Below are 21820 nucleotides of genomic sequence, written 5' to 3' on the forward strand. Positions count from 1 at the left end.
AGTTGTCCACTCCCGGAATGAACACTGCTGACAGTGCGCTTACATGATTCTCCGCCCAGCAAAGAATTCTGGTGACTTCCGCCATCGCCACTCTGCTCCTTGTGCCGCCCTGGCGGTTTACATGACCTACTGCGGTGACGTTGTCTGACTGGATCAGAACTGGTCGGTCGCAAAGTAAGGTCTCCGCTTGACGTAGGGCTTTGTAAATGGCCCTTGGTTCCAGGATGTTGATGTGAAGACAAGTCTCTTGACTTGACCAAAGGCATTGGAAATTTCTTCCCTGTGTGACTGCTCCCCAACCACGGAGGCTCGCGTCCGTGGCCACCAGGATCCAATCCTGAATGCCGAACCTGCGGCCCTCTAGAAGGTGAGCACTCTGCAGACACCACAGGAGAGATACCCTGGCCCTGGGGGACAGGGTGATCCGCTGATGCATTTGCAGATGTGACCCGGACCATTTGTCCAATAGGTCCCATTGGAAAGTCCTTGCATGAAACCTGCCGAAGGGAATGGCTTCGTACGTCGCCACCATTTTTCCCAGGACTTGAGTGCAATGATGTACTGACACTTGTTTTGGCTTCAACAGGTTCTTGACTAGAGTCATGAGTTCCTGCGCTTTTTCTATCGGAAGAAAAACCCTTTTCTGGTCTGTGTCCAGAATCATGCCCAAGAAGGGCAGACGAGTCGTAGGATTCAGCTGCGACTTTGGAATATTGAGAATCCAGCTGTGTCGCTATAACACCTTCAGTGAAAGTGATACGCTGTTCAGCAACTTCTCCCGTGATCTCGCTTTTATGAGGAGATCGTCCAAGTACGGGATAATTGTGACACCCTGGTTGCGCAGGAGCACCATCATTTCCGCCATTACCTTGGTGAAAATTATCGGGGCCGTGGAAAGCTCAAACGGCAACGTCTGAAATTGGTAATGACAATCCTGTACCGCAAATCTCAGGTACGCCTGATAAGGAGGATATATGGGAACATGCACGTATGCATCCTTTATGTCCAGAGATACCATAAAATCCCCCCCTTCCAGGCTGGCGATGACCGCTCTGAGCGATTCCATTTTGAATTTGTACCGTTTTAAGTAAAGGTTCAGGGATTTTAAATTCAAAATGGGTCTGACCGAACCGTCCGGTTTCGGGACCACAAACAGAGTTGAGTAGTAGCACAAAAGGATGTGTGGGACTCAAAAAAATACAAGCACTATAACATTAACATAGGGTATACTTTACAATACGTTCCTTCTATACATTCCATTCAGCTTGATCGACAAACACTCCTGGTCTTCTTCAATACAACCTTCTTTCCACTCGTGTCGATGTTACCATAAAAAGAAAGGATTGTATAGATGTGTAAAAGTTTTTTATCAGTATATAAAGTTCTCTTGTTGTTAAACACTATCGGGTGGTAGGCTGGTGCTTATTTCACCGGAGAAGCGTACCCCAACTCACTTTTACAGGAGAAAGGTGAAGCTCATAAAGGTATCTTTTATCCACCACTCTGTAAGACAAAATCACTCTCGTGGTAAACCCTTTTAGCCAGAAATGATGAGCGTACCTCACTTACAGTCAGGGGAGGCTGCCTCAAACATGTAAAAGGTTTCTTTCGCTGATGGTTCCTTAATCCTTTTGGCCTGGTGTTTTTTCTCTCGTATGGGTTTCACCGTGAAAAAGATATATATATATATATATATATATATATATATATATGTGTGATATCGTTTTAAAACATATGTCACTCTTCATTGATTACTGGAACATTCACACGTACTCCAATTATATTTCTTTCACTGGAAAAGCGTACCCTGACTCACTTTTCACATGGATGGTATGAACCTATAAAGGTATCTTTTATCCTCCACTATATCCAAGAAACCCAGATGAGCTTGCATATAATCATCTTTCCTGTGAGTAGGGTACGCATGGTTTCCATCCACCAAATATAAAAAGAAACTTTTATGTACTTATATCAACATTGTCTTGTGTGAGTGAGGTAAACCTATCTCCCTTTTTGGCTAAGTGGGCTCACTATTGGATGAAAAATTCTTAAAACACAGTGGTGGATGAATAAAGATACCTTTAAGGGTGTTTCTCCTCCATAGAAAGAGTGAGTTAAGGTACACCCCTTCTGGAGAGTGATTAGTATTTGCTCATGTACGAATTTATTTACCAATGAGAGACAATAAGGTGCAATCAAAAAGAAACAGTACCACACATATATATATCTTCTCTTTCCCCTTGGTAATACTCATACGGGAGGAAAAAGGACTCTGATTGAAGGAAATAGAGAAACCCCTGAAAAGAAACCGCTACGGGTTTGAACCCACCTCCTTCTTTGTAAGTGAGGTAGGCATATGTTTTCCTGTTAGAAAGAGTCCATTATATAGTGTGCTTGGATATAGTGGAGGATAAAAGATACCTTTATAGGTTCATACCATCCATGTGAAAAGTGAGTCAGGGTACGCTTTTCCAGTGAAAGAAATATAATTGGAGTACGTGTGAATGTTCCAGTAATCAATGAAGAGTGACATATGTTTTAAAACGATATCACACACATATATATATATATTTATAGATATATATCTTTTTCACGGTGAAACCCATACGAGAGAAAAAACACCAGGCCAAAAGGATTAAGGAACCATCAGCGAAAGAAACCTTTACATGTTTGAGGCAGCCTCCCCTGACTGTAAGTGAGGTACACTCATCATTTCTGGCTAAAAGGGTTTACCACGAGAGTGATTTTGTCTTACACAGTGGTGGATAAAAGATACCTTTATGAGCTTCACCTTTCTCCTGTAAAAGTGAGTTGGGGTACGCTTCTCCGGTGAAATAAGCACCAGCCTACCACCCGATAGTGTTTAACAACAAGAGAACTTTATATACGGATAAAAAACTTTATTACACATCTATACAATCCTTTCTTTTTATGGTAACATCGACACAAGTAGAAAGAAGGTTGTATTGAAGAAGACCAGGAGTGTTTGTCGATCAAGCTGAATGGAATGTATAGAAGGAACGTATTGTAAAGTATAACCTATGTTAATGTTATAGCGCTTGTATTTTTTTGAGTCCCACACATCCTTTTGTGCTAAATCTGTATAATTTTTTGAATCTTGGGTGAGATTCAATTGTGGTGAATCAAAGTACGGGCAGCTTTCAAGGCGCCATCTACAGGGGTTCACATATCGATATTTCTCAGAGTTGAGTAGTACCCCTTCCCTCTTTGAAGCAGGGGAACCTCGACCACCACTTGTTGAAGACACAATTTGTGAATCGCATGTAACACTATCTCCCTTTCCAGGGGAGAAGTCGGTAGCCCCGATTTGAAAAAACGGCGAGGAGGCACCTCTTCGAATTCCAGCTTGTATCCCTGGGAAACAATTTCTATTGCCCAGGGATCCACCTGTGAGTGAACCCAGATGTGGCTGAAAAGTCGAAGACGTGCTTCCACTGGAGCGGACTCCCTCAGCGGAGCCCCAGCGTCATGCGGTGAATTTTGCAGAGGCCAGGGAGGACTTCTGTTCCTGGGAACTAGCTGTGTTGTGCAGCTTTGTCCCTCTGCCCTTACCTCTGGCAAGAAAGGACGATCTACGTACTCTTTTGCTTTTATTTGAACGAAAGGACTGCATTTGATAATGAGGCGCTTTCTTAGATTGTGAGGGAACATAAGGCAAAAAAATTTGATTTACCTGCCGTAGCTGTGGAGACGAGGTCCGAGAGGCCCTCTCCAAACAATTCCTCACCCTTGTAAGGCAAAAACTCCATATGCCTCTTTGAGTCGGCATCACCTGTCCACTGTCAGGTCCATAAGACTCGCCTAGCAGAAATAGACATAGCGTTTATTCTGGAACCCAGTAAACTAATGTGTATTTGAGCATCCCTCATATATAAGACAGCATCTTTTATATGCCCTAGGGTCATTAAAATGGTATCCTTATCAAGGGTCTCAATATCCGCTGATAAGGAATCTGTCCATGCTGCTACAGCACTACAAACACAGGCCGACGCAATTGCCGGTCTGAGTAACGTACCAGAATGTGTGTAAATGGACTTCGAGGTAACCTCCTGCTTGCGGTCAGCAGGATCCTTGAGGGTAGCCATATCTTGGGATGGGAGCGCTATCTTTTTTGATAAGCGTGTCAAAGCCTTGTCTACCCTAGGGGAGGATTCCCACCGTATTCTGTCCTTTGGTGGGAAAGGATACGCTACAAGAATCCTTTTGGGAATCTGCAGTTTTTTGTCTGGAGTTTCCCACGCTTTTTCGCATAATTCGTTCAGCTCATGTGAGGAGGGAAAGGTGACCTCAGGTTTCTTTCCCTTATACATGTGTACCCTCGTGTCAGGGACAGGGGGTTCCTCTGTGATATGCAAAACATCTTTTATTGCAATAATCATATATCGAATACATTTAGCCAATTTTGGCTGTAATTTTGCATCATCGTAGTCGACACTGGAGTCTGAATCCGTGTCGGTATCTGTGTCTACTATTTGGGATAGTGGCCACTTCTGAGACCCCGAAGGTCCCGGCGACATTGGGACAGACATGGGTTGACTCCCTGACTGTACCCTAGCTTCAGCTTTGTCTAATCTTTTGTGCAATAAATTAACATTAGCACTTAAAACATTCCACATATCCATCCAGTCAGGTGTCGGCGCTGCCAACGGAGACCTTACATTCATACACTCCCCCTCCTCCTTAGGTGAGCCTTCAACCTCAGACATGTCGACACACGCGTACCGACACACCCCACACACACAGGGAAGCTCTTTTCTGAAGACAGGTTCCCCACCAGGCCCTTTGGAGAGACAGAGAGAGAGTATGCCAGCACACACCCCAGCGCTATATGACCCAGGAAAAAATAGAATGTTTACCCAGTAGCGCTTTTCAATTCTGTGCCCCCCCCCACTACTTTAAAACCCTCTTTCACCGTGGTATCAAGCAGGGTAGAGTCCGGGGAGCTCCCTCTCAGCTGTGCTGTGGAGAAAAATGGCGCTGGTGAGTGCTGAGGGAGAAGCCCCGCCCCCTCGGCGGCGGGCTTCTGTCCCGCTCAAAATTCTTAAAAACATGGCGGGGGCTCTTTATATACATGTACAGTGCCCAACTGTACATGTATATATGTACATTTGCCACAGGAGATGTTTATATTGCTGCCCAGGGCGCCCCCCCCTGCGCCCTGCACCCTTACAGTGACCGATGTGTGTGAGGTGAATGGGAGCAATGGCGCACAGCTTCACTGCTGTGCGTTACCTCTATGAAGATCAAGCTGTCTTCTGCCGCCTCTGAAGTCTTTTCCTCTCATACTCTCGGCTTCTATCTTACGGCTCTGCGAGGAGGACGGCGGCATGGCTCTGGGACGGAGGGCCAGACCTGCGTACCAATCCCTCTGGTGCTAATGGTGTCCAGTAGCCTAAGAAATAGAGCCCTGAAACTCAGAGAAGTGGGTCTGTTTCTCTCTCCTCAGTCCCTCGATGCAGGGAGTCTGTTGCCAGCAGGCTCCCTGAACATAAAAAATCTAACTAAAATACTTTCTTTACAGGAAACTCAGGAGAGCGCCCTGAAATGCTTCAAGTCTCCACTGGGCACAGTATCAAACTGAGGTCTGGAGGAGGGGCATAGAGGGAGGAGCCAGTGCACACCCAGATCCAAAGTCTTTCTTAAAGTGCCCATGTCTCCTGTGGAGCCCGTCTATCCCCATGGTCCTTACGGAGTCCCAGCATCCTCTAGGACGTTAGAGAAAATGAAAATAAATAAAAACCATTGAATAAGAAGGCGTGTCCAAACTTTTGACTAGTACTGTATATCTCAAATCCAATATAGGCACTCGTTGGTCTTATTTGAAAAAAACACATCTGGAGTCAGCAAACTGCAGCAACATTTCGTCCCTTCGTCAGGCTTCATACATACGTATATATGAAGCCTGACGAAGGAAATAAATCCTGAAACGTTGCTGCAATTTGCTGACTGCAGAGGTGTTTTTTTTCAAATAAGACCAACGAGTGCCTATATTGGATCCGCTGCATTGCTTAGTACAACACCATGGCAGTATTCCTGATGGAGGAGGGTGCTGGTCTATTGGACTGTGTGTGTGTGTGTGTGTGTGTGTGTGTGTGTGTGTGTATATATATATATATATATATATATATATATATATATATATATATTGTGACAAGAACACTGGGATAGTGTTTGAGGGCAGGTATGTTTGTCCCAGGTTCTTGTCTTACATGTTTTAGAAAATGTTAACTTCTAGGAAAAATGCTTTTGTTTTGTCAGAACCTTTTCAGTTTGCTGTAAAAGCTGGGTAAAGGCTCTGAGAGAGAGATAAGGCGAGTTCTAGACATTGGGCCCAGTTCGGGTCTTTGGCCTCACAGAGGGCTAATCAGGGTTTCAGCTGTGGAAGAGTGTTATAGGGCTGCTAGCCTGATTAGTATGGGCAGACTGCCTGGGAAGGCTGCAGGATCTGTGTGAGAGAAACACGCTTTCTGATACAAGTGAGCTACACAGTATTTACTGGAGAACTCTGTGTTTTTGTTTAGTGACAGTTAGGAATATCTTGTGTTTAGTTAGTGCCGGACAGGCAAGGTATTTTCTTTTGGTGTTTGTTTTATTTTCTGTTTCAATAAAACTGGCCGGGGCCAGTTGTACCAGAAACTGGACTTGTGTTGTTCCTCAGCTGCTGCGTGCTGCCATATTCCCCAGGAAGAGGCGCCTTGCACCCCTACAGTGTTAGAATATATAATATTTCTGTGTCATCAGTCTATTTATACAAAAGTGTGGTTTAACTCCATAGCATGACATATGTGAGCTGGCCTATTTTCAGCCGAAAACACACAGGATCCGGGATAAGTTCACAGACCTCCCGCGAATAGCAAAAACAGGGTACTTATCAGATATGTGCTGGCATCAGCGTTAACCTGCTGTAAATTACCATGGGCAACTGATTTCTCCTCTTAATATTCACAAGAATGCCATTAATATTCTAACTTAATATCTTAAATCACACTCAGAGGCAAATGTAAGAATTCAATCCAAAGTAAATGATACAGAATAAAATATGCTTCAGCTAAATATTAATATCTCTGATTGTGAACAGATGCCAGGCTGATATTTCTAGAGGAGCAAAGAGTATTTTGTAGATGTACATTTGTGAAACATGTAAGTATAGTCTACGCTATGGAACAAGGGCTAAATATGTCAAAATAGATATTACAGTCTGAATGCTTCCACTTTCTTTCAACTAAAGTATATATTACAGAAGACTTGGGTTATAACAACCTGTCCAAGTATAAAAACCTTCTGCCCACATCTCCAGTGACAAGCATACGTAGTCATGCCATCATTTTACTGAATAAAGTCTTCCATATAGAGAAACATTATCACTCATTCATAATTTTGCTTAAAAGGTTCAAAAGTTCACAAAAAACACTCATCACTCAAAAAAAACGACTTACATTGGGTGCATTTATTATAATGTACCATAATGCAAAAGAATAAATGAACCCCTAAACAGTTAACAGAACTGCAAGTGGCGGCTTTGGTAAGCCAGCGCTTTCAGCAGGTTGGAGGTGAAATTTAAAATGGAACTCACTCACAGTCAGTTTAAACCCCGGTGTTTTTTACACTGACTGCAAGCGCCCTTTTAAATTTTCACCTCCATCCGGTGGGAAGAGGCGTCTTGTTTTGTAATTTATATCTGTCATCAACAGTGGGTTAAGATACCAATTACATACATATATGTAAATCATTTTCTGCATACTGGACATTTTCCTACCATCAGGAATAAACATGTATTGTAGAGCTAGCAGGGGTATAATTATATGCACACATAACAGTATAGTTAATACACATGTAAGAAGATGCTCTACACTCCCCCACAAATCTCACTTCATTGTAACACTAATTATTATGTCAAAAAACTATTTTAAAATTAAGTTCAATAATGACATTTGCATAAAAGTCCAAGTTCAACTTTCTATGACTTGGAGGCATTACAATAAGTATGGCACTGCTTAAGATTTCCATTCACCCCATGCTTCTCTTTCCCAATTGCTGTATTCAGCTTCGATAAAAACCACCGAGCTCGGTTTCAGTGCAATCTAGTGTTGTTTGATAAAAACTGTGTGAAACTGACTTAGCATGCAGAGTAAAATCAAAATAATTAGCTGCCTCCATTAAAGTGGATTGGCATGAGCTTGATAATTACTGTGCAGCGATAAAGGTTTGACACGGGTCCTTTTTGCTGAAGCTCCATGTGGCCTTTACTGATGGTTCTTTAACACTACTGTTCCACAATATTGTACATGACAAGAGTAACAAGCACTGAGTGCAGTTTATCGTACTCCCAAAAATACATGCCACTGCAAAAGAAAAACCGTGACTATAACGGAGACCACAAAAGAAACCCTTGAGGCCTTGACTTATTAATATTAAACATAACATAGCTCCTATGTTTACCTGGCAGACATCCGAACGCACACCAGTTTTCCAAAAACCCTGGCTACTCAGTTCTACTGTTACTTCACGCCTCATTGTGTTCTTCTGTCGGATTTTTTGAAGAGCTTCCTAGTTAGATGAAGGGAAAATTGTTAGCTTGAGAGTTTCTGGAGAAAAAGCAATGACAACAGGCCATGTGTGGAAGATTTCATATCAAATTAATCTGTCTTAAAAACATAAAACCATTCTGAGCCAGACAGTCTAGCAGTTCTGCAGTGATACAGGCAATCTATGGACATCCGCACTGTGCTAAAAGATTTAGAACCTAAGCAATGTAGGAAGACAGAAATGCTGCAGATCTAATATTTGAGCATCAAGTAAACACAGATTCAGCAGAGACCATAAAGTGGACACTTCAAATGGCCTAACAGAAACGCTTCTGCTCCTGCTGACTCTGCCGTGAACTGGGTAATTTGGTAATAGTGCATGACACAAATACTAAATAAAGAAGTGGCTATACACTTTGCAAAAAGATGAGAAAATCAACTGTTAAGTTAGTTAAAGAAGGTACTACTTTCGATTACCAAAGTTGTGCAACAGTTATCAGCGGTGCTACAGAATTAATCATTTCAGTAATGCTGAACAGAAAATAGCTAGCCAACAAGCATAACAATCTAACTATTTCTTGTGGTCCAGCGAGAATAGATGCCTTTCTTTGTGATAACACTGTTTTAAAGAAGAATTATTTCCCATACAGTGAAGACTGCATATTTGTGAGTTGAAAAAATAAGATCTTAAACCTACCGGTAAATCTTTTTCTCCTAGTCCGTAGAGGATGCTGGGGACTCCGTAAGGATCATGGGGTATAGACGGGCTCCGCAGGAGACATGGGCACTCTAAGACTTTAGATGGGTGTGAACTGGCTCCTCCCTCTATGCCCCTCCTCCAGACCTCAGTTAAAGAAGTGTGCCCAGAGGAGACGGACAGTACGAGGAAAGGATTTTTGTTAATCTAAGGGCGAGATACATACCAGCCCACACCATACACCTGGAATATACCAAACCAGTTAACAGTATGAATAAAACAGCATCAGCCAGAGACTGATCACAACTGTAACATAACCCTTATGTAAGCAACAACTATATACAAGCCTTGCAGAAATTGTCCGCACTGGGACGGGCGCCCAGCATCCTCTACGAACTAGGAGAAAAAGATTTACCAGTAGGTTTAAAATCTTATTTTCTCTTACGTCCTAGAGGATCCTGGGGACTCCGTAAGGGCCATGAGGATTATACCAAAGCTCCAGACCGGGCGGGAGAGTGCGGATGACTCTGCAGCACCGATTGAGCAAACATGAGGTCCTCATCAGCCAGGGTATCAAACTTGTAGAATTTTGCAAAAGTGTTTGAACCCGTCCAAGTAGCTGCTCAGCACAGCTGTAATGCCGAGACGCCTCGGGCAGCCGCCCAAGAAGAGCCCACCTTCCTAGTGGAATGGGCCTTTACCGAATTTGGTAACGGCAATCCCGCCGTAGAATGAGCCTGCGGAATCGTGTTACAGATCCAGCGAGCAATAGTCTGCTTAGAAGCAGGAGCGACAACCTTGTTGGCCGCATACAGGACAAACAGTGCCTCTGTTTTCCTAACTCGAGCCGTCCTGGCTACATACATTTTTAAGGCCCTGACTACATCAAGGGACTTGGAATCCTCCAAGTCACCTGTAGCCACAGGCACCACAATAGGTTGGTTCATATGGAATGACGAAACCACCTTAGGTAGAAATTGAGGACGAGTTCTCAACTCCGCTCGATCCACATGGAAAATCAGATAGGGGCTCGTGAGACAAAGCCGCCAATTCGGACACCCGCCTCGCAAATGCCAAGGCCAACAACATGACCACTTTCCAAATGAGAAATTTTAACTCCACCGTTTGAAGAGGTTCAAACCAGTGTGATTTAAGGAACCGTAACACCACGTTAAGGTCCCACGGTGCCACTGGGGGCACAAAAGGAGGTTGGATGTGCAGCACTCCCTTTACAAAAGTCTGGACTTCTGGGAGAGAAGCCAATTCCTTCTGAAAGAATATAGATAAGGCCGAAATCTGCACCTTAATGGAGCCTAACTTAAGGCCCATATCCACTCCTGTCTGTAGAAAGTGGAGAAAACGCCCCAGCTGAAAATCTTCCGTAGGAGCATGCTTGGCCTCACACCAAGAAATATATTTCCTCCAGATACGGTGATAATGCTTTGCCGTTACCTCCTTCCTAGCTTTGATTAGAGTAGGGATGACTTCTCCCGGAATACCTTTCCTAGCTAGGATTTGGTATTCAACCGCCATGCCGTCAAACATAACCACGGTAAGTCTTGGAACACACAGGGCCCCTGTTGCAACAGGTCCTCCCTGGGAGGAAGAGGCCACGGATCTTCCTCGATCATTTCCTGAAGATCTGAATACCAGGCCCTTCGAGGCCAATCTGGAACAATGAGTATTGTCTGCACTCTTGTTCGTCTTATGATTCTCAATATTTTTGAGATGAGTGGAAGTGGAGGGAACACATAGACCGACTGAAACACCCACGGTGTCACTAGTGCGTCCACCGCCACTGCCTGAGGGTCCCTTGACCTGGAACAATACGTCCGAAGCTTTTTGTTGAGGCGTGATGCCATCATGTCTATTTGAGGAAGTCCCCAACGACTTGTTATCTCTGCAAAGACCTCTTGATGAAGTCCCCACTCTCCTGGACGGAGATAGTGTCTGCTGAGGAAGTCTGCTTCCCAGTTGTCCACTCCCGGAATGAAGACAGCTGACAGAGCGCTTACATGATTTTCTGCCCAGCGAAGAATCCTGGTGGCTTCTGCCATTGCTGCTCTGCTCCTTGTCCCGCCCTGGCGGTTTGCATGCGCCACGGCTGTGACGCTGTCTGATTGGATCAGAACGGGTAGGTTGCGAAGAAAACTCTCCGCCTGTTGCAGGCCGTTGTATATGGCCCTTAATTCCAGCACATTGGTGTGTAGACAAGCCTCCTGGCTTGACCATATTCCCTGAAAATTTCTTCCTTGTGTGACAGCTCCCCATCCTCGGAAGCTCGCGTCCGTGGTCACAAGAACCCAATCTTGAAAGCCGAACCTGCGACCCTCTAGAAGGTGAGCAGTCTGGAGCCACCACAGGAGAGAGACCCTGGCCTTGGGGGACAGGCTTATCCTCTGATGTATCTGTAGATGGGACCCTGACGACTCGTCCAGAAGGTCCCACTGAAAAGTTCTTGCATGGAACCTTCCGAACGGAATGGCCTCGTAGGCCGCCACCATTTTTCCCAATACTCGAGTGCATTGATGAACTGACACTCTTTTTGGTTTCAGCAGGTCCTTGACCATGCTCTGGAGTTCCTGGGCTTTTTCCATTGGGAGAAAAACCCTCTTTTTTTCCGTGTCCAGAACCATGCCCAAAAATGACAGCCGAGTTGTCGGAACCAACTGCGACTTCGGTAGATTTAGAATCCAGCCGTGTTGTTGTAGTACTGTCAGGGAGAGAGACACGCTCTTTAGTAACTGATCTCTCGATCTTGCCTTTATCAGGAGATCGTCCAAGTATGGGATAATTGTGACCCCCTGCTTGCGCAGGAGCACCAGGAGCACCATCATTTCCACCATCACCTTGGTGAAAATTCTCGGGGCCATGGAAAACCCAAACGGCAACGTCTGAAACTGGTAATGACAATCCTGTACAGTGAATCTCAGGTACGCCTGATGAGGAGGATATATGGGGACATGAAGGTATGCATCCTTTATGTCTAGTGACACCATAAAATCCCCCCCTTCGAGGCTGGAGATCACTGCCCGGAGAGATTCCATCTTGAATTTGAACCTTTTCAAATATAGGTTTAGGGATTTTAGATTCAGAATTGGTCTGACCGAGCCATCCGGCTTCGGGACCACAAACAGGGTTGAATAAAACCCTTTCCCCTGGGGGAACCTTGATAATCACCTGCTGTTGACACAGTTTTTGTATGGCAGCTGAAACGGTTTCCCTCTCTGGGGGAGAAGCTGGCAAGGCCGATTTGAAAAAACGGTGTGGAGGCACATCTTCAAACTCCAGTTTGTAGCCTTGGGATACAATTTCGATCACCGAAGGATCCAAATCCGATTGAACCCAGACCTGGCTGTAGAGACGAAGACGTGCCCCCACCGGTGCGGACTCCCCCAGCGGAGCCCCAGTGTCATGCGTTGGATTTTGTAGAGGCCGGGGAGGATTTTTGTTTCTGGGAACTAGCTGTAGCTGGTGTTCTTTTCCCTCTACCTCTGGAGAGGAAGGAAGAGCCCCGACCCTTTCTGAACTTATGTGACCGAAAGGACTGCATCTGGTATTGAGGTGTTTTCTTTTGCTGTGGGGAAACATAAGGCCAAAAAGAAGACTTACCCGCGGTAGCTGTGGAAACCAGATCCGCGAGGCCCTCCCCAAATAAAACTTCACCCTTGTAAGGCAAAGCCTCCATATGTCTCTTTGAATCAGCATCACCTGTCCATTGGCGGGTCCACAGGGACCTTCTAGCAGAAACTGCCATGGCATTGGCTCTTGAATCCAACAGCCCAATATCTCTCGCAGCTTCTCTCATATATAACGCTGCGTCCTTAATGTGACCCAAGGTCAACAAAATACTATCCTTATCTAAGGTGTCAATGTCAGATGACAAGTTATCTACCCACGCTGCAATTGCGCTACCAACCCATGCCGACGCTACTGCAGGCCTGAGTAGGGCTCCCGTATGCGCGTAAATTGATTTTAAGGTAGTTTCTGCCTGCGATCCGCAGGATCCTTTAGGGCCGCCGTGTCCGGGGACGGTAGCGCCACCTTTTTGGATAAGCGCGTCAAGGCCTTGCCCACCGTGGGCGAGGATTTCCACCATAACCTGTCCTTTGAGGGGAAAGGATACGCCATAATAATTCTCTTGGGAACCTGCAGTCTCTTGTTTGGAGTTTCCCAAGCCTTTTCAAATAAAGCGTTCAGCTCATGAGATGGGGGAAACGTTACCTCAGGTTTCTTTCCCTTAAACATGCAGACCCTCGTGTCAGGGACAGAAGGGTCCTCTGTGATACGTAATACATCTTTTATTGCAATAATCATATATTGAATACTCTTGGCCACTCTTGGGTGCAACCTCGCATCATCATAGTCGACACTGGAGTCAGAATCCGTGTCGGTATCAGTGTCTGCTACCTGGGAAAAGGGACGTTTATAGGACCCTGAAGGGTCTTGTGACACAGTCAAAGCCATGGATGGACTCCCTGCTTTGTCCTTGGACTCTGCTTTGTCCAATCTCTTATGTAATAAAGTCACATTAGCATTTAACACATTCCACACGTCCAACCAATCAGGTGTCGGCTGTGCCGACGGAGACACCACCACCATCTGCTCTGCATCCTCCCTAGACGAGCCTTCCGCTTCAGACATGTCGACACACACGTACGGACACCCCCACACACACTGGGATATATGAATATGGGGACAGCCCCCCAATAAGGCCCTTTGGAGAGACAGACAGAGAGTATGCCAGCACACACCCAGCGTCACTAGACACTGAAAACACAGTCCCAGCCTATACAGCACTTTTTTATATATATGATTTGCGCCAAATAAATGTGCCCCCCCTCGTTTTTTGTCCCCTGTTACTTGGTTCAGCAGGGGAGAGTCCGAGAGCAGCTTCTCTGCAGCATGCTGTGGAGAAAATGGCGCTGGTTAGTGCTGGAGGATCAAGCCCTGCCCCCTCAACGGCGGGCTTCGGTCCCGCTCATTTTTTTATACTGGCGGGGGTTTTATAATATACTGCCTCTGCAGTATCTAACAATGTTGCCAGTGTTATGTGAGGTAATTATTGCTGCCCAGGGCGCCCCCCTTGTGCCCTGCACCCTTGCTGTGCCTGTGTGTGTGTGGGAGCAGTGGCGCGCAGCGCGACCGCTGCGCGGTACCTCTCTGAAGAACTGAAGTCTTCTGCCGCCTTTGTTGTCTTCTTACACTTACCCGGCTTCTATCTTCCGGCTCTGTGAGGAGGACGGCGGCGCAGCTCCGGGACGAACAGCAAGGACGACACCTGTGTTCCGACCCTCTGGAGCTAATGGTGTCCAGTAGCCTAAGAAGCAGAGCCTACCAGTAAAGTAGGTCTGCTTCTCTCCCCTCAGTCCCACGAAGCAGGGAGTCTGTTGCCAGCAGTGCTCCCTGAAAATAAAAAACCTAACAAAAGTCTTTTCAGAGAAACTCAGTAGAGCTCCTCTGCAGTGCATCCAGTCTCCTCTGGGCACAGGATCTAACTGAGGTCTGGAGGAGGGGCATAGAGGGAGGAGCCAGTGCACACCCATCTAAAGTCTTTAGAGTGCCCATGTCTCCTGCGGAGCCCGTCTATACCCCATGGTCCTTACGGAGTCCCCAGCATCCTCTAGGACGTAAGAGAAATACTAAATAATAAACAAAGTCGTGTAAAGCTGGGTACACACTAGGCGTAGGCCTTATGTCGTCCTATCCAGTAGTTTGTATTAGCTTAACAGGTGCTCCCGTGGCTCATTTCCTGGATTGTCCAGTCAGGCGTGCTGCACGCCTGATGGGACAATCCTGGCAACTGCAAGATGCAGGGGAATGAGGCCATGAACACTATATCGTGTGATATATCCTTCAGTGTGTACGGCACAGTAGATATAGCGTTATATCGGTCGCGCTGTCGACCAGGTACTCTCATTGTTTAGTGTGCACCTGGCTTAATAATAACAACCACAAAACAATACTACTACTAATAATAATAATACTAGTACTAATTCCTATAAAATAATAAAACAATTATGAATTACAAAGGACACCACAAACACACACTTTTTGCTCTAGGATTGTATCATTTCCAGAATTTTGATCAATATTAGAAGCTTTTGGACATAAAACTGTGCATGCTGAAATCTTAAAGTAATTTAAAAGGCAAATGCATTTTGTTTTAAAGATCTTTCCACATGAAATCTGTTTTAAGTAAGTTGCAAACTATTCCTAAGGGTTTTACGTGACAGCACTGGATATCATGCTGAACGGAGACTAAACTGTGCCTCATTAATTGTTCTCTGTGGATAAAAATAAAGCTTACCTCCCTCTGGACCAATTTCTGCTTATCAGCTTGTTTGACTTTGGGGCTATTAGCCAATAGATGGCGCAGCTTTACATAACTTTTCCATAGCTTCTGGTACCTGTAGAAAGGTAAATAAATGGTCAGGAAATGGCTTCTAAAGTGAAGAGCATGTTTCTTCCAAAAGAATGCAGCAACCGTGTAAAGTGTTTTTCTATGACTCTCAAACATCAACCTCACTCCACTGAAGGTCAATGAAATGTTTAGTATGACAACAGAAAAGCTTTCAAATAGCTTTCCATTGTATGCTACCATATTTATTCCTGCTACTGACGCTACCTTACCCTGTTGGTAATAAAATGGAACACTTTACAGAAAAGCACCTGTCATTGATTCTAAGTTTATAAAAGCACTGTATTTGTTCACAAGTACTGCAACTTTATTATTCTCATCAAAGCAAAAGACACCCTACAGTATTCCCAACTTCCCGAGATACAAACTATTTTGCTTTATGCATCGCGCCAAACTTTTACCATAAATGACATGGAAAAAGCCCCTTAAGCTAAAAGTAAAACAAAGAAAAATAAGCTGTCGCCAAATTGAATATTCCCTGTAGATCTAGGGGTACTCCTGTTAAAGCAATAAGCCTCCTACTAATATGAAGCATAAGAGACTGTTTTTCTGACAAAAATAAATTACTATAGCAGAAGATGCTGTATTCTAGACGTCAGTTTCATGAGAACATTCTTTATAACAGGAATGCATGACTTTTCTTCATTTCACCCAACTAACATAAACCAGAAGATAATTTTTTTTATTTCAATATAAATAAGTGGGAAATAGTTACCTAGCTAAATATTTGTGTTTGTGGTATTTAAAGCATGTGGATAACAGTGTTCTGTTGCTGTGGGCTTAATGTTCTGGAATCCACGCATTTTGTATTCACCTGGCTAATGGTCAGGGAGACCAGGCTTAGTGGGAGCATTAAGGAGCTGAACTGACAGGTTTATACAAACCAGAGTCAAGCAAAGCCAATTAAGCTAAACATTATCAGTATTGAGAAACACTAACATCTGTGGCTACACTAGAGATGAGTAATCATTGCTTATACTATAACTGCAAATATATTCCTTGCCTGAAATTCTACATGCCAAAAGCTTACTCCTATCTAACATCGCCATTTATCTTTATTTTGCTAAATTACGGTGTGTATATTTAATACTAGTCTAACCTGCGCTTTATATCTTACAACAAAAAATTCCTGCTGTTAACTAGCCATGGATAATTAGGCTCTTGTCTTTCAAAGATTTCAATAAACAATTAGCAGAACATCATGAATCTTCATTATACACTTTATTGAAACGAAGACAGTGACAAATATATGTAAACAGGAGTTCAATGTATGTAATCAGTATAAATAGCAATGTTTTCTTTACATTCTAGATCATGAAATGCAGGAATAAAAGGGACATCACACTTTTTCCTCAGCAAGTGCACACAACTACTACAGGTGGAGTCTCCCATATCCATAATGCTTGGGAACAGTGTGTTTTAGATATGAGATTTTTCTGTATTTTGGAATAGTTCCATACCATAATGATATATCTTGGGGATGGGACCCAAGTCTAAACAAGAAATGCATTTATGTTTCACATACACATAATATACATAGCATGACGATCATTTTCTGGAATGTTTTTATAATTTTGTGCAAGAAAATAGGATTTTAACTACCTACCGGTAAATCCTGTTCTCGTAGTCCATAAGGGATATTGGGGAATTAGTACGATGGGGTATAGACGGGGTCCAAAGGAGCCGGTGCACTTTAAATTTCTTCAACTGGGTGTGCTGGCTCCTCCCCTCAATGCCCCCTCCCACAGGCAGTTATAGGTCAAATAGTGCCCGAAGGAGAATGGACATACTTGAGAGAAGGAACAGAACAAGGAGTGGTGAGATTCACACACCAGCAAACCAATAACATAAAACGACCAGCAAAGGCTGGTAACAAAACAGCAACAGCTGAACAGGTAACCATATAAGAGAAAACCTGCAGAAAAGTCAACGCACTGAGGCGGGCGCCCAATAACCCTTATAGACTACGAAAAAAAGATTTACCGGTAGGTAATTAAAAGCCTATTTTCTCTAGCATCCATAAGGAATATTGGGGAATTAGTACGATGGGGACGTCCCAAAGCTTCCAGAACGGGTGGGAATGTGTGGAGACGTCTGCATCACCGCCTGCCCAAACTGGGTATCCCCTTTGGCCAGGGTATCAAACCTGTAAAAAACTTCACAAAGGTATTCTTCACCGACCAGGTAGCAGCTCGGCATAGTTGCAAGGCCGAGACTCCACGGGCAGCCGCCCAGGAAGACCCCACTGATCTCGTAGAGTGGGCCTTCAGAGACTGTGGAACAGGTAAGGCTGCTGACACACAGGCCTGTTGGATAGCAAACCTAAGCCAATGAGCAATGGACTTCTTAGAAGCAGGGCAAACCTTTTTCTGCACATCATAGAGTACAAACAAGGAATCCGTCTTTCTGATCCGAGCTGTTCTCTTGGTGTAGATCTTCAAGGCTCGCAAAGCATCCAATGCCACCAGAGGAGCAGAAGTGCCAGAACCTGACAGAACAACAATAGGTTGATTTAAGTGGAACGCAGAGACGACCTTCAGCAGAAACTGATGCCTAGTTCTGAGCTCTGCTCTGTCCTCGTAAAAGACCAAGTAGGGACTTTTACACACTAAAGCCCCCAATTTTGAGACAGTTCTAGCTGAAGTCAGGGCAAGTAACATCACCATCTTCTACGTGAGGTACTTGTCTTCTACCGTCATCAGAGGTTAAAACCAGGAGGACTGTAGAAATTCCAACACTGCATTCAATTCCCAGGGTGCCATGGGTGGCACAAAAGGATGTGGAGTACCCTTTGCAAGAAGGCCTGAACTTCTGGCAACACTGACAATTTCTTCTGTTAGAAAATAGAGAGAGCTGAAATCTGGACCTTAATGGAACCGAGACATAAGCCCTTATCCACACCAGCCTGCAGGAAATGTAAGAAACATCCCAAATGGAACTCTGCTGGCGGATACATGCGTTCCTCGCACCAAGAGACATATCTTCTCCAGATAGGATGATAGTGTTTTGACGTCACAGGTTTCCTGGCCTGAACCATGGTAGCAATAACCTTTTTAAAAAGGCCTTTGTGAGCTAGGATGTTCTGCTTGTTAAAGAAGATCTCTTCTCATCGGCAGAGGTCAAGGGTCTTTGACAGACATGTCCAGAAGATTCGCGTACCACGCCCTCTGAGGACAATCTGGAGCAATTGCCTGGACTCTGATTCCTGATTCGCTTTAGCACCCTTGGGATCAATGGAATCGTAAAGGAAACCGGTAGACCAGCCGGTAAGGCCAAGGCGACGCCAGTACATCCACTGCCCGTGCCTGAGGGTCCCTGGTTCGTAAGAAATACCAGCGAAGCGTCTTGTTGAGTCAAGAAGCCATCATGTCTATTTGTGGGCAGCCCCACCGGTCGATGATCTGCTAAAACACTGGATGGTGTAGCCCCCACTCTCCCGGGTGGAGATCGTGACGACTCAGGAAGTCTGCTTCCCAGTTGCCCAATCCCGGAATGAAGATTGTGGACATTGCTCTTGCATTTCTTTCTGCCCAGAGGAGTATCTTTGACACCACTCACATGCAGGCCCTGCTTTTTGTCCCTCCTTGTCAATTTATGTACGCCACCGCCGTGGCGTTGTCCGACTGAACTTGGATCGCATGATCCCTGAGTAGAGGAGAGGCCTGAAACAGAGCACTGTAGATCGCCCGAAATTCCATAATGTTGATCGGAAGTAGGGCTTCGTGGGCTGACCACCTGCCCTGGAACTGAGCCCCCTGGGTGACAGCTCCCCATCCTCACAGACTTGCATCTGTTATGAGGATCCAATCCTTTATCCCGAAACTTCGACCTTCCAGTAGGTTTGAGGACTGCAACCACCACAGAAGGTAAATCCTGGCCTGAGATGACAGTCATATGATCCGGTGCATCTGAAGATGTGATCTGGACCACATGCTCAGGAGATCCAATTGAAATGTTCTGGCATGGAACCTTCCATACTGGATCGCCTCGTATGAGGCTACCATTTTTTACCAACAATCTTATGCAAAGATGGATGGATATTCGAGTAGGTCGTAGAACCACTCGGACCATCTCCTGGAGTGTTCTCACTTTGTCCTCTGGGAGGAACACATTCCCAGGAACAGGAGCCGCTGAGTTGGCTCCAGGTGGGACTTCTGTAAATTGAGGATCCACCCGTGGTGTGACAGGAGTTGGACTATGTGATCGTTCACAGGGCAAACCTCAGGTAAAAACACCAGCTGGTCGCCAGTACCCCTATCTACCTGTATTCATTTAACTCCATACAGCATCTCACCAATGCTGTAAAACTGCTTAGAGGACGGCTGACACCCTATTACCTACAAGGGAGTGTTTTTTACATATAAATATATTCAATTTCAGGTGTTGTTTTCCCTCACATGTGGCGCTTTACTCCTATTTTTTACAAACCTCAGGTAAGCCTGGTGAGGTGGCCAAATCGGGATATTGAGATAGGCGTCCTTTATATACAGTGAGACCATGAACTCCCGTTCTTCCAGGCCCGCCCAAGGATTCCATCTTAAACTTGAAAACCTTTAGGTAAGGGTTTAAGGATCTTAGATTCAAAATGGGCCTTACTGAACCGTCAGCTTTTGGTACCATGAACAGGTTGTAGTAGTAACCCTTTCCCTGTTATTGCAGTGGCACTGAGTTGGGACTGGACCAACTTTAGGATGGCCTGTTGCAGTGTAACACGCGTATCCTCCAAAGCTGGTAAGCTTGATTTGAAAAATCATTGGGGAGGAGCGCCATCGAACTCCAGCTTGTAGCCCTGAGAAATGAGGTCTTTTACCCAGACATCCTGTCAAGAGTTTTCCCAGATGCGGCTAAAGTGATGATGTCGAGCTCCCACCTCCAGATCCCCTCGGGGTGGGTGGGCATCGTCATGCTGAGACCTTACAGGAAGCTGAACTGGTGCTCTGTTCCAGAAAACCTGCGGTTGCTGGTTTTCTTGTCTTACCTCTGGTGTCTCTAGTCGCATTGGAGGCACCTCTGGCCCTAGATCAAAATATGTTAGACCAAAAAGGACTGGGCAGACAGCCCCGGGTAGGAACGTCTAGCCGGCGGGGCCCCATAGGGGAGAAACGTGGATTTCCCAGCAGTAACCTTAGAAATCAACGTATCCAATTCAACCCTAAAGAGCCAATCCCCTGAAAAAGTAAGTGACTCTAGACTGCGCTTGGACTCTGCGTCCGCTATCCACGGACGTAACCACAAAGCTCTCCACGCTGGCACAGACATAGCAGTAGTCCTAGCATTAACATTGCCTATCTCATTGAGAGAGTCACACAGGATGCGTGCAGTGTCTTGAATGTGTTTTAGGAGAGTCACCGTAGTGACCAGGGACATATCCCCCGAGAGGCCCTCTTGAATTTGAGTAGCCCACGTATGAATGGCATGCATCATACAGCAACCCGCTATGACCGCTCTTTGTGATATACCAGCCACTGTGTAAATAGACTTCAGTGTAGTCTCTATTTTCCTATCCCCAGGGTCCTTTATGGTAAAGGAGCCCAGAGCTGGTAGTACCGCCTTTTTAGATAGGCGAGAGACTGATACGTCAACGGCCGGGGGTTCTTCCCAGAATTTTCTGCCTTCAGGAGCAAATAGGAAAGTGTGCAAAAATCGTTTTGTCACTTGGTATTTCTTATCTGGATTTTTCCAGGCTAACTTAAACAGGTCATCCAGTCCTGCAGAATCCGGGAAAGTGACACTGAGTTTGTTCTGTTAAGAAAAATGACAGCTGTGCTGCAGCGTCCTCTAGAGGGAGTTTTAACATGCCCCGTATAACAAGAATGAGGGGCTCAATACCTTGTGCAGAAGGGGAATCCCCAGTAACAGGTTCCAAGTCCTCCGCCTCCTCCAGTATCTCCTCATCAGATTCTGAGAGTAAAACAGGTAACCCACGTTTTTGTGGCCCTGATCTAGAGAGGGGGAACTGTTGAACATCTGCCCCTGCAGCTAGGTCTGCAACAGCATGCTGCAGTTGTTGAGTCTTTTGAGTATTAGCAGTGAGCAGAGATGACATATCTTACATCATAGATTTTATGGCACCTAGCCAGGAAGGCTCTTGACTCTACCCCCCAGCCCCCAAACTGAGTTGTGAGGACTGGCTGCATTGTTCACATGATATGGAAC

The 21820-nt window shown here is 45.2% G+C and overlaps 1 protein-coding gene across 2 annotated transcripts in view; it reads right to left on the reverse strand.

The window, feature by feature from the left end:
- DROSHA (drosha ribonuclease III) overlaps positions 1–21820 on the reverse strand; it is a 604359-nt gene that overhangs the window by 364892 nt on the left and 217647 nt on the right. For both annotated transcript variants that reach the window (XM_063922973.1, XM_063922974.1), the window contains 2 exons: positions 15554–15653; positions 8461–8568 (listed from right to left, as the gene is read on the reverse strand). In XM_063922973.1, coding sequence (XP_063779043.1) covers positions 8461–8568; positions 15554–15653 — 208 coding nt within the window. The remainder of the gene's footprint in view (positions 1–8460; positions 8569–15553; positions 15654–21820) is intronic.

This window comes from Pseudophryne corroboree, chromosome 5, assembly GCF_028390025.1.
Source record: "Pseudophryne corroboree isolate aPseCor3 chromosome 5, aPseCor3.hap2, whole genome shotgun sequence".
Classification (NCBI taxonomy): Eukaryota; Metazoa; Chordata; class Amphibia; order Anura; family Myobatrachidae; genus Pseudophryne; species Pseudophryne corroboree.